This window comes from Parus major, chromosome 10 (assembly GCF_001522545.3).
Source record: "Parus major isolate Abel chromosome 10, Parus_major1.1, whole genome shotgun sequence".
Classification (NCBI taxonomy): Eukaryota; Metazoa; Chordata; class Aves; order Passeriformes; family Paridae; genus Parus; species Parus major.
In genome coordinates, this window is record NC_031779.1 from 9,646,747 (window position 1) to 9,660,617 (window position 13,871).

Genomic DNA, 13,871 nt, shown 5'->3' on the forward strand with positions numbered 1-13,871 from the left:
CTAGTGCTAAATTTAAGAACCCTGAGGAAATCATTGGAAGAACTGCAGTCATTAGGGGGAAGTTGCAAGAAGGTGGCAATGGGCCATGAACAGCAGGTGAAGACCAGGAGAGACCCAAAGAGCAGACAGGAACAATTGGCTAAGTCAGAGAGGCCTCAGAAAGTGTTGAGAGAAGTTGGGAAGATTCAGAGGGTCAGTGCAGCAGCTGGAAACAGCAAAAGTGCTAGGAAAAGAAGGGAGACTTGCAGAATAAAACAGACCATGTGGGAAGCTTCACAGGAGTTCAGAAAAATTGAGAGAGGGCCAGGTGGAACATTACAGGAGAATGGGAAACAGCTGTGATGCAGAATGGATGTGGGCTTCAACAGGGTGGGCTGGGGAGCATCTGGAAAACTCACAGATGGATTGGGAGAAGAGATGCCATCAGCTACAAGCAAACACTGGAATAGGACATGGATAATTAAAGCCAAAGAAGCAAAAGGGAAAATGGGATGAATTACAGTGTGGTTTTTATCTAAGAAAGATCAACTCTTTTTTTTCCTTTTTTTCTTTTTTTTTTTTTTTTAAAGATAATGGATAGTTTAGACTGGGATTGCACCCATGACTTAAGCTATTTAGGTTTAAATAGAGAATACAGAACCCAAATAAAATTATTATGTAAGCTGGAGATAATAGAAAGGAATTTAACAATTTTAAGGTGGTTCCAGAGCTGGACAAAAGAGAGATTACAGTAGGATATATTAAAAAAGAGAATAATCATGATGAAGTGAGGATATTAGAAATGCTATCAGGGATCAGACTTGGGACTGGTCCTATAAAATATTCATTTTAATGCAGAAGTAAAAAATTAATTGAATCAAAAACTGTGGACAACACGAAGCTGGAAGTTATTACCAATACAGAGAATCAGGCAAGGCCAAATTAATCTTGACACCATGAACAAGAAAAATAAGATAAAATATAATCACCAACATTCAAAACTTTGCAATTAGGGACCAGTAACAATAACATGCTAGAAACCAGAACTCATCAGCTGAATGTTAGTGAGCAAACTCTGGATGTAACTCCCAATTAGAGGTTGACTTTGATCCCACAGTATAACTCATATTTGAGAAAAGACTAATGCACTCTAGAATCATTTTAGGCAGGATATTCCACAGGGAAATGGAGAATTTCTGGCACAACTATACAAGGCACTGGTCAGACTTCATCAGAACTCTGTACACTGCTCAGATCAGTCATGTTCAAGAGAAGGCTGCAGCCTCTATTTTTATAAAAAGAATGGAAATATAGATTTGGATAGTTTAGCCAATGGAGTCTGAGAAAGGATATGATGATTCTTTATAACTACTTTGAGAATAAGGTATTTCATACCAATGCAGTTTTTCCCAGTTGAGTCTACTTCATATCCAGGGTCACAATAACATTTGTATGTTCCATGCAAATTCTCACACCTTCCATTTGGACAGAGATCGGGATCCAATAAGCATTCATTAATATCTACATAAAGGTAAAAAAAACCAAACATCAGATCAGCAGTTGTTGAGGGCTTGTAGGGGTTAATTCTCCAAACTAGAAAATATCAGTTTCAACATCATCAACATTGGCTGCTCCTTATTATAATTATGTAGTTCTGATTAGGAAATTCACACCTAAATATTCACACTCAAGAGAAGAAAGCATCTCTTTATCATTGATTTAATGACCATGGTCATTTAGGAAACTTTCAACTCTAGGTGAGAACTGGGATATTAAACTGGAGATCAGATTTTTAGAGAGGCCCATGGACTAATACTCCCCATATCTCCTGATTCACAGCATTTCCAGAGGGCATCACTTGCCAAAGCATTAACATCCCTCTTTTCTGAGTGCTTTTCCCTATCTACTGCCAGCAAATCTACTAGTGAGCATTGGCTGACTTAAGAGTTTGCAGTTTCACAGTTCAATGACTACAAAGCTTTTATTGTAATAATTTCCTTCTTCTCTATAGTTAAACAAACTCTGGCCTATTTTTACAGATGAAAACATGAGTAAGCTCAATGTTCAATATGGCTTTATTCTTCAGGATGATTTCACCTGAAATATGCAAATATGATTTACATATAAAGTCATATAGGCAATGACACTTCTCATACATTTGTCATTATTTTATAATGGCACTTACGTACACTCCATGATGTAAACCAGACAGGCCCCACTGGTGAAATGAGGGTGAAATGAATGATCCTGAAACTCCATGCTCCATTCATTTCACCCTAAGCCTTTCTCTCACTCTCTCTGTCACCTTCCCTATCAGCATGGCTAACAAATTAAAGATATCAAAGTAACAATGTCAGACAAAAGTGCTATATATAAATTTGAATTACATTACGTGATCTTACCATTTCCTCCTGCAGTCATGCCAGTTCCACTGCTACACAGAGCCTGATATTCAGCTGGAAAAAATATTAAAGAATTTATTGGAATATTCTTTCTTAGTTCATTGCTTTCAGCATCACCGTTTATAGTATGACAATTAATTATTTGAAAGAAATACCATGCCTTCAATTCTTCTGAAAACATTAATAACCTCACAGTATTCTGAACCTGTGAAGCATTTTAGCAGATTCAGGGTCTGAATCTGCTTATGAAGATGGATGAGTAAAAACTCACATGATGAATTGTGGAATTTAAGAATAGACATAAACTTCATGCTTGTCCTCCTACACAAACAAACCATTACATACTCACAGCAAGATTCTCCAGAACTTTACATCCAAGTCCTTGCCCAAGGTGCATGTTCAAAGAGACCAGGAAACTGAACATTTTTTCCTATAAATCTGCCCATATTTAACTCCATTTAGCAGGAGTATCTTCATGAGTTCACCGTAGATCAAAATAATATAATTTATTATAAAATAAAAATAATAATAATTTTAAAATAATATAATTAAAATATGTGTCTAAAATATGTGTTCTGAAATTTCCCACTTACTGCTGGTTTCAAGTTCTTTTGTGTTCAGGACAGTTAATAGCATGAACTGAGAGCCAGCTCAGCATTAATTATTGCCATATAGGTCAACATTTTTCAATATATTTGTATTAAATTTGTTATTTAAATATAAATTTGTTATTTATAATAACAGCCAAAATATTTACACTGTTAAAATTAATAAATATTAAAAATATTTATGGAATAAGCTGTGTTCTCATTGAGAAAATCCCATGCAACACATCTCCCACTGTTAACATAATCAGCAAATGCTTCTCTAAGAAATATTCTCCTTCCTTCCCCCATACTAAAAGCCCCAAAAAAATGCTTCTGTCCTGCATGAGAAGTCCTTTTATTGAGAATTGAAGAGGTGAGGAAAACAACACCATCAAAATAGCTTACACACATGTAAATGTTCCAATGAAGTTAATCAAACATAATACAGAAGTCAATGGTATGGAGTCCAGTATTTGTAGATTTCAGCTCTACTGTACAATAAGAAGGGCCCACTAACATCACCAGAGGCTGCAGGAAAAGCTCTTTCCTATTTCACTAACATGTCCTTGGTGTTTTGTTATTCTAAACAATACACCAAGTTATAAAATGGTCATCAGCAAGTTCCTGCTGAAGAGTTCACATCAGCTCTGCCAGCCTAATTTGTTCCAATTGGGTTTGGCTCCCTGGTGCTTTCATAAAGCTATCAGTTAAAACAGATTTAAAAAATAAATCTATAATTGTTTTTGCCTACAGAGCAAATACCATGGTAGTATGACACACTTTTGAACTACATATCAAATGGTACACTTTGTTTATGTACAAATTTGCTGGGTGACAAGAAATAGATAATAAATTGAGGTTTCAAACCGGCTCCCTGCAGTCAGTCACCTCCATGAAACCAAGGTCTCTAAATTACTGTCTTCCAGCAAGGACAGTGTCAGCAGAGTCTTGTTGGAAGAAGAGTTTTCCTAAAACACTTCTGCCTGTAGGAATGGTTAGGATTGCTTCCTTTCCAGAGAGAAGTTATGTCCAGACAGCTTCACTTGGTGGGGATTTCAGTGACAGACTCAAGTATTCACACTGAACTGGACATTGTCTGTGCATTGACTACTCAAAGGCAAGGTAGTGAATAAGCTACTTCAGATCACTCAAAGGATATAGGAGTCATGCAGGAAGCATCTGACTGGCAGGTGTACATAAGGATTTGAACCTATGAATTAAGTTTTTTCCGTTAATAATTTGAGTTTAAAATTATATTTTTTGTTACCTACATCTACCAAAATACAGTTTTTTGTCTGAAAATGTCCTGTTTGTTTTTAATACGCATAACAATCTCGGGCCAGATATTGTCATTTACTCTTGCTTAAAAAAAATCTCCTGTAGTCTTAAAACATATAAAAAATAAAAGACTGCTCAAAATATGTAACATATTGTACAACAATGTTATCTCCTGATTTAAGTTGCAATGTTAATATAGTTTCTTCTACCTTTCTAAAAATAGCTTATCAACAGAATTAATAAATCAGAAGATTTACCAGTGAACATGCCATACCTGAGTTTTGTGCTGGGCAGGGCTGGCAAGGCTCTCCAAAGGCATAGTCAGTGCTGGCACAGCAGCATTCTGACTTTGTAACTGCACCCGTTAATGGTCTCACACATTGTCCTCTCTTGTAGCCACCATAGCACGTGCTTCGCATATGTGTATCTGAGGGAAGAAATCTCTCTTAATCCTGCCATAGCCAACTATGCTGCCATAAATTATAGCAAGTATTAAATGTAGCTAGGGGGTCATAAACACCATGAAATAGCTGTCAAAAGAAAGTATCTTCCACTATTTCTCTCTGCTTTCCAGCCACCTATACACCCTCCTCTACTTGGGACAGGAAATTCTTCTTCCCCACGCTCCCAAGAATTAAGGCATACAAATAGTCACTGCATTTGATGACTTAACATGCTGAACTACTAGGCAAACAATCAGTTCTTAACCTTGAGAGAACCTGTGGGGAAAATGGACAAAGTCTTTGCTCTTTCTTTGCTTGTAAAAAACCCGAGGAAAAGTCATTAATGCTATTCCCGTACATAAGGCTTCATATGTTTATGTTTTCGGGTCCAGGGGTGATTTTTCTCTTTTTTTAAGAAAGGCCAATAAATGGCTTTCACACATATTACTATTTGATAATCAAACACTAAGCTTGTACAGAAATGGGCAGAAAATTGGGTACATCCCATGTTAAAAGGAGGTGACAGAGTAATTACATCTTTAAGCTTAGTGACAAATGAATTTTACATTTGCAGAAACAGGGCATATTCTCACCTACTCAGAACTGATGCCGCACTAGTCACCTCTACACTGTACAGTCTACCTGACCTTGTGATTTGACCCACACTTTTTTTTCTCTTTAAATAAAAAGGAAATGAAAACAGAGCAAAATGGGCTGTTACAGTAAACATGCCAGAGTTATTAGTATCCACTATAATTACTACCCACCATTGCATGAAAAACTGGTAAATTCTACATTCAAAGGTGATCAGTCTATCAGTCTAGCACTAATATTTTAACCTTGGTTAACTGTGACTCTATTAAGTTTGTCTTACCAACACAGACACGTCCATCCAGTCCTACTGCAAGGCCAGGGAAGCATTCACATCTGAAAGAGCCATCAGTGTTCACACAGCGCCCGTTCATGCATATTCCATCTGTCTCACACTCATTGATGTCTGGTGGAGAACAGAATGAGCTTTATTAGAAGTTAAACTACATAGTGTTTGATGCCTGGCTGAAACTTGCATTTGTGCAACTTATTTTCAATATATCCTACAGAAGAATATCAAGGGTAAATGGAAAGTAGTTCAAGTAAAGATTTTGTTAGGAATAATGATGAATTCATTCTTTGAAATAGAATAAGAAAATGCAAAATTCAGGAGAAATAAATAGAACAAAAAGATTTTGCTCTCCTTGGAGAATGAAAGGGACTACATTTTCCTAACTTGTTCCCAAGAGGTACATGTTCTGATTTAAAGGTCATTCAGGCAAAATCATAATTGAAGGAAGGAGGAAAATGTAGCTGCTATGACAAAAGACTTATGTAGTATATAATAGGACATTCCCTTTTTGTATTAACAGTTCATGCTGTAAGAGATCAGACAAGATAGCAAATTCAATCTTTCACTCCCCCACAAGGTGCCTTCACAGGGCCACCAAAGAATTTCCTTTCCTCCTGCTGTACATCTGAATCTCCCCAGTCAGCCCAGCCTGCAGTCCCTGTCTCTCTGGTGATCTGCATGACAATTGGGTTTTCCTTTGGATGCTCATCACAGCTCATTTTATAAACTTTCAGTGAACAGACTGCACTCCAGCCTTGAAAGGAATTCATTAATGATTTGAGCCCTGAGCAATTGCCCGGCACAAGCCACCACCTTTGCCCAACAATGGCATATTGGACAATAAGGCCCATAGCAATGAAATACAGAAATGAGACTTCATTATCTTGAACTATCACAAAGAGATGTTAAATTAGTAAAAAAATCTATACAGGCAGTGTATCCTGCTAATAGTAAGATCATTCTCTAGATGCAGAGAGCATACTATCATTTTAGAAATTATAAAGAAAAGGAGTGCTATAAATATTGCTTGGAAGTATGCATAACCTTTATAAAATAATCACTTCATAACAATTCTCCATACTATATACAACAGACAGTGTGTGTGACAATTTCCTTTTTACTGACCTTAAAAGGGCAAATTGAGAGTGAAACACCTCTGTGTTTTACTTAGTTTGTGTTGCTTGGCATTAAAAATAGCTTGTATGATCCAAGATTCCTTTTTCAAACTGCATTTTGAAATAAAAGCTATATTTAAGTACATGGGCTCAAATAATTTTTACTTCATCCTGCAATCTTTTGTTCTGTTTCAGACAAATCTTAAATGTTTTTCCCGCTTTAAATTTAGTCCTTACCCAGCGCAGGTAAAAACAGAGTTGGGATACAAAATAAACCCATACTATTTAATAGTGTAGACAGTTATTCTGGTAAACACCACTGAACTCCTATGACAGATTCTCCTACGAGCAAAAAAAAGAAAAAAAGCTTTCCTTTTTTAAAGTTATTTCTAGAAACAGAAAGGCAAAATTACTTCTTTCCCGTTTCCTGTAGTTCATTTTTAAAAAAAAGATCTTGTAAGCTAGTAAAGGGTGAAACATGCCATCTATTTTCTTTTGTACTGATTCACAAATGTGTTAGAAATACCACTACAGAATTTTTTAAAGGTAAAGTGGGTCACTTAAAATGGTGCAAGTCAGGTGAAAACCTGGTTCCTGTGAAGTCAGGCAAAAAGCCTCTGCTTTTACCAGGCCTGAGACTCCACAGAGGAAATCAACTTCATCCACAGGAATAAAGTCCAAATTTCTAACCTTGAGATTGCTCTGCTGTCTTCTGTGGTAAAAGTCACCATTTAGACAACTTAAAATGTACTCAACCTGGTTCTGGAAAACCAAGCAATGTATTAATTTTCCATGTTCAATGAGTTTTGCCTTTTCTGCTCAGCTTGATTAGTAGTGGTAGCTGGGTACACAAAGTCCTCTGATTTTAAGCAGGAAAAATTTATTCCGACTACTAAAGTACCATTTTCAATTGCCTTGCAATGGCTTTTAATTTGGGGAATCCATGTTTGATCTAAAAGATGAAACAACGTATGGAACAAAAATAATGCCTCAAACTTCTGCATGCCTGATATAAGTGTTTCTGAAAAATCAAGCAACTCATCACTGGAAGAAGCTAATGGTGAATAAATTTAGCATGTCTTGTATTTCGGGGAATATACGAGACTGTGGTGTAACATTCTTTTTTGGCATGTTATTTCAGAAAGTCTAAGTGGAATTTTTTACCAGAGAGCCAAGCATATGCCCTGTACTTATACTTAAATTCCAATTTTATGGAACTAAATGTTAATTACATTATCCCCATCTTTGGCTTAGAAGCCCTTCCTAACAGCTGAAAACTCAGCTTAGAGTGAATCAAAAGAGACAGTTATAGAAGCAATGATTTGCTTCTATAACTGATTTCCATTCCTTTGTTGATCCCCTAGTTTGGCAAAATACCACGTTCAATTCCCTATCAAAATTGTTCATGCAGGAAACAAATTTGCTGCAGAAATGTCAATTTGTGCATATTCCCCCTGCACACTGGGCATGCTTGGGCATGACCTTAGAGTTTCATAGCAATGGCAAACAAAGATACACAGACCTCCTTCTTGCTTGCTCCAAAGATCACTTATTGCAACAAACCAAGCCTTTTTATGCTCTAAACTTCACCAAAACAGACACACAATGGCTGCCTGCCACTGAGGTGTGGCTGTTCACACGTTCTTTTACCCAACCAGCTCTCTGATGACGTGGTGCCCACACATCTTGCCAACCAATCACTGCCCTGTGCATGAGGTGACCACTCACCAGCCATGCAACCTGTTCTCTGGTTATATGACCTGTTTCTTACCTCGCTGTTAGCTGAACCTTTCCCAGAGTGCTTTTTGTTCCTCACCAGAAATGAACAGGATTTCTTATCTCCCACATCTCCCCCTTCTTTCTTTAATCAATAAAAGCACACCGAAGACAACTATGGCACTGACCAAGTGACCCACAGCATAGGAAAACAACAAGACAGTGTTCAGTGTCCACTGGAAGAGAGTTGCTTTTTCTGCATTTGGAAATAAATGGCTACTGTTCCAAAGTTCATATGGCCAGAGCTTGGGGGGCATGCTGTTCAGGCAAGAGGGAGTCCATCAGCTGGAAATGCTGACTTTGAAATTACTGGATGTCTTTCTGGAAGCATGGAGCAGGGAATAACTGAGGAAGGTCAGCAGGAGCACAACAATGTGATGGTGAGTGCAGTGAGACACAAGGCCTCTATTGGCAGGCTGCCCCTGCAAGCTTTCAGGCACAGCCATGTTCCTGGCAACCCAACCCTGCTCCTGCTTTGGCCACGAGGGCTGGATGGTGATTAGATCATTTTTCCTCTCACTGGGCTTTGTCTCAGAGGCAAAAGTTGTTTGTCCAGATGAGCAGGTGACCACTTTGAACCTGCTGGTGATAGAACACATATGTACCTTCTCCCTTAGGTTAGTACATCAGCTGGGCCTCGCCATTGCACACACAATTGCTGATCCCAAAATAAAACTTTTGGAAATTGGTTCTGCACACAAAAATCTTCAGAGCAGGATCACTCTACCAGGGACCAAAATTTATGATCTGCATTCAAAAAATTTAGTGTAAAAATTGCATTATCTAAATGTTCTTGAGGAGCCATATTCCCCTTTTTTTATTTTTTGATACCATGCACTTCTCTGACTATGAATAGTAAAACATACATCTAATAAAACACAACAATAAGCACACACCAAGCAAAAATAAGCAAGGTAATACATCATCAAAGGCCTAAATACTTTACCATCACCCAGAGTCTGCAACCACTGGGGAGCTCATTTCACAGCAAGAACCTGAAGGACCTTTCCCAGGAAAAGTTTCGAAGTTGACCTCAAAAACATGGGCCAGCTTTTATAAGACCAAATCAGCAAGTCAAAATGACTTGGTAACATTTTTAGTGCAGAAACACCTGGGTCTGTTGGCATATTTCCCAACCAGCCAGGACCAAAGCTTGGCCAGAGCCTAGGCCTTGACAGGGAGGGTTTCCCTAAAATATCCTTCAAGCAAACCTCTATCAACACCAGTTGGGACAGTTTCTTAAAATCATACATTTCTTGCAGACAAGTAGCTAAAAAACCAATGGTAACATAAACAACCTACGAACAACCAAAAGAATGCACATTAGTAACATCAAATAATCATCTAACAGCTAAATCCCTTTATCAAACTCTATGTATTAATGTTATGATATAAACAATATATTCAGAATCACTAGTCATATTAACTGCTTCTTGTGTAAAAAACCCCAAGGCCAATAAGGCTGCACAAAGTCCACCATGTCGAGTGGAACCACCTGCAAAGTCATTGCATACATCCATTTATAATCTTCCTGCCACCTATTTGATTTACTGCATATTTCCACCCACAATCCTCTAGCCATGCAATGACTGCTCTTACTGCATGGCCAAATCAGTCAACAAAAACATCATGGGCAGCAAAAATAAGGCTACAGCACACAAGAGTTTGTCGGTGTTAAAGGCAAGCAAACAACACCTCCACAACAGCTTGTCCAAAGGCAAAGAGGAAAAAAATCTGCATCACAAAATCTGCCAACACTGCACAAAAAGCATCTGAATTCTGCCAAGAGACAGCAGCCTAGCACACAGACAAACACAAATTATACCTCCCATCCATGATACCCAAAAGAGACATTATCAACTACAAGATAGAATATTTTATCTGGACATCAAATGCAAATGCACTGAACAAGCTCTCTGATCACGTGGTGTTCGTGCGTCTCACCAGCCAATGACTGTTTCACGCACGGGCGGCCACATGCCAGCCATACAATTTGTTCTCTGGTTGTAGGACCTGGTTTCTACCTTGCTATCAGCTGAACATTTCCCAGAGTACTTTCTGTTGCTCACCAGAAGTCAACAGGATTTCTTGTCTCACACAGAGTTTTAGCATCTTTAAGATTTTAATGCATGCACTTGACAAATTCAGGACATGCAGTGTCAACAATGAGTGTTTCAAAGACTTGCAGTTCTGTAGGACACAAGTTATTTACTTTGCACATTTGGCATGAACAAAAGGACTCAATAAGGACAAATATCAAAATATATAGGAGAAGACATTATTAAAGTTCAAACTTTTAAAAATTTAGTAATATGACTGGAGGGAGCTGTGCTCTAACTAATGAAGACATGGGAATTGTTTTATGATACTGTGGGCTAATAGAAGAAAGGAGACATATATGAAGAGGGTAAAAAGTGTAATTTGGGTGTCCAGGTTTCAAAATCTGGTTTGATTTTGACCCAAAACCAACTTTAACATGTAATAAATATTTGCGTGCTCATTCATAAAGAACAAGGCTTACTGTAAGTGCTGAAAAGCAGTGGGAGAAATCCTTCTTTTTACTACAAGATTTGTTCCAACTTTCAGTAGGAATCAGTTGAGTTGTCTGCAATTTTGGATAATATTCAAATATTCCTCCTTTGATGCACAGAAGTAACATTTCTTTAGGGCCAGAAACCCCTTTTTGACTGTATCCATGCTCCTTCCTAGCCAGGAGGCACATAACAGAGGCTGAACATCATTGTGTTTTCAGTCAGGTAGAGTTACCATCTTCTTGGATATCATTTCAGGGCACAAACTCATGTAATTTTAAAAATAAAAATAAAAAAAAAAAACCAAGGCAAAAATCAAGAGAAGCATTTGGGCTCAGCTGAGCTGAGTCACATCCCTGTTAATGACACAGAGAGCAGCCAGTGATCTCTGGAAACACAACTGGCTGATGTGCCATGAACTGATGGGCATTGAAGTCTCACTAACATCCCACACACAGACCAGCTGGAAAACAAGCTTTGGCAAAGCACACACATCCATCCCACATGGAAAACAGGTAAGAATTGAAATAAATGTCATTGCTCCAAGTGTGTGAAGGACACACAGACAACACAGCCAGCAGCTGTTATGCTAAGGAGACACTTGTGTAGTAATGAACTATATTTCATTTGAGACACCAAAAAACACCCCAACCAAAGCAACCCTTTCACAAAGCCAGAATGGGATCGTCTCTTTAGAGTTACCTGATTCCCTCATCTAAAGACTGGGTAGCACTGTCCTGCATACCTAGTCCAAATGGTATCAAATCAAGAGAAGTTTCAGATGTTTTACATGATTTTTTGTCCTGATTTTGATCTGAAGTCTGTTTTAGACTGGTACAGTGTTCAATAAGCAAAAGGATCCAAATTGATTCACCTGTCATGCCACCAACTCTCAAAACCAAATTATTCAAACATTTACTTTTGCTATTGGTCCACAAGATGTGACATTTTAAAAAGTTTGCTGAAGTGTAATGAAGCACTTTTTATGCCTTGATTCAAAGAGTTAAAAGATTCTGAATTTTTCAAAAGGAAAACCATAAGTAACTTGGCCCACCACTTGTTTATTCTTTATTTTGACTACTGCTTTGTGCCTGTAAAACCTGTTAAACCACAAAGATTTGTATAGATAAAATTTCCATTTCCTGATGGGACAGAAGAAAACTTTAATGACATAAGTAGCAGCCAGGAGGCTGCAGTGTCTCCCACAGGGCCTATTGCTGAGCTAGCACAGCAAATGGAAAAGACAATCTTGCTGTGATGCCCATGTCTGCATCTTGGTCACTCCAAGTGCTGGGAACACCTCAGAGATGCTGTATTGATTAGGTACACCCAGACAGGAATGGGAGAAAAGCAAAAAAAAGGTAGTAAGTCAGGATGTTTGGGTGGCCAAAGGCAGAATACTTTCAAAGGCCAAACAAAAAACGTGATATATACAGGAACCAACCTGCAGAAGACACCATATTAAAAAAAATACCTGGAGTTTCACTAGGTCAGATTATGCAGTCCTTGTTGAAAGAATATTTCCCACTGGCTGGTTGGGGTGGTTGCTCAACAATGTGGAGATGACTGAGTACTGTCTTGCACAATAACAAATAATTCCAGCTGATTAAAAAAGCCTATCTGCTGAGAACTCTGCCCAGTATTCCCAAGAATCACTGTAAGGAAATGAGGTTATGCTTGAAGCTACTCAGAGAGAGAGGACTCACAAGTTTTGGGAACCCATCACTTTTTGTGCTCACCCGTGCAATAGCGTCCATCAGATGCTAACTGGAAGCCTGGCTTACAAATGCATTTAAAACTGCCATCTTCATTGATGCACATCCCATTGAGGCAAATGTTCCTGATGCTGCATTCATCCATATCTGAAAATGTACACAACAGACATAATGCTCATAATGTTAAAGCATAAGAACTCTTACTGGTTATATCCAAAAGATAAACCTTAAGTTTTTTTTTTCTTAGTTGTCAGAGCTATAACGATAATCACAAACATATGATGGGACATACTGCCCTGTCCTAGAGGATGTGTCAAAGCAATGACTCCATTTTTCATAATGAATCATTAACATAAAAAGGAATGAATCCAAAAAAAGCAAAGAGAACAAAAAGCAGATCAGAAACTGGACAGCTTAAGAACTTCCAGTTGGTAAATGCCATCAAAAAGTGAGAAAGGATGTAATTAAAGAGGGTTTATAATCTTAATTTAAATAGTAGCTATGTTAGAAGCAGTCTCCTGTTTGGAATGTAAATATAATTTTATATTACTAAGAAGACCTGAAGGGAAAGGAGTGAACATTTGGGTTTGGAGTGAAAACTTTTGTAATCTCCACTGGACAAGTCTAAAATTCATGGTATGGGAGAATTGCCAGCACTATGCCCAAGCATGAATTCGTTGGGCACAACCATCCTCAACTTCCATTTAAAATAAAACTTGCCACTTTTCTGCATTCAGCATGACAGACCATACATAAGGGTACTTACTAATTAGAGCTTCATAAAAGCATTATTCATCCTCTGACCTAATGGGATATCATGGAGGATTCAAATAGGAAAAGGTGGAGGTCTCAGATACTGTTATTCTGAGCCCTGCACAGTTACTCACAAAAAGGGAAAGAAAAAAAAAAGAAAGGGCAAGTACAGAGAATTCCGTGCTTGATTTGAGTAAGCTTTTATATCCTCTGTCTTTACTTTGTCCTGGCACAGATGAAATCAGTTTTGGATGTTACATCCAAAAAAATCAGTAGTATTTACCAATTTCATCTAAAGAACTACACACAGTTACATTAAAGTATGGCACAATGCCGTGGTCTTTACTGATTAATGTGTGTGCATACAACTCAATGCATTACAATGCCAGAGATGAAACTGTTTCATAAG

At 37.9% G+C, this 13,871-nt stretch overlaps 1 protein-coding gene across 4 annotated transcripts in view; it reads right to left on the bottom strand.

Moving 5' to 3' along the window:
• FBN1 (fibrillin 1) overlaps positions 1-13,871 on the bottom strand; it is a 145,577-nt gene that overhangs the window by 58,094 nt on the left and 73,612 nt on the right. For all 4 annotated transcript variants that reach the window (XM_019007901.2, XM_033517080.1, XM_033517079.1 and 1 more), the window contains exons 14-18: positions 12,734-12,856; positions 5,564-5,686; positions 4,521-4,673; positions 2,382-2,435; positions 1,375-1,500 (exon numbers count right to left, since the gene is read on the bottom strand). In XM_019007901.2, the coding sequence (XP_018863446.1) occupies positions 1,375-1,500; positions 2,382-2,435; positions 4,521-4,673; positions 5,564-5,686; positions 12,734-12,856 (579 nt within the window). The remainder of the gene's footprint in view (positions 1-1,374; positions 1,501-2,381; positions 2,436-4,520; positions 4,674-5,563; positions 5,687-12,733; positions 12,857-13,871) is intronic.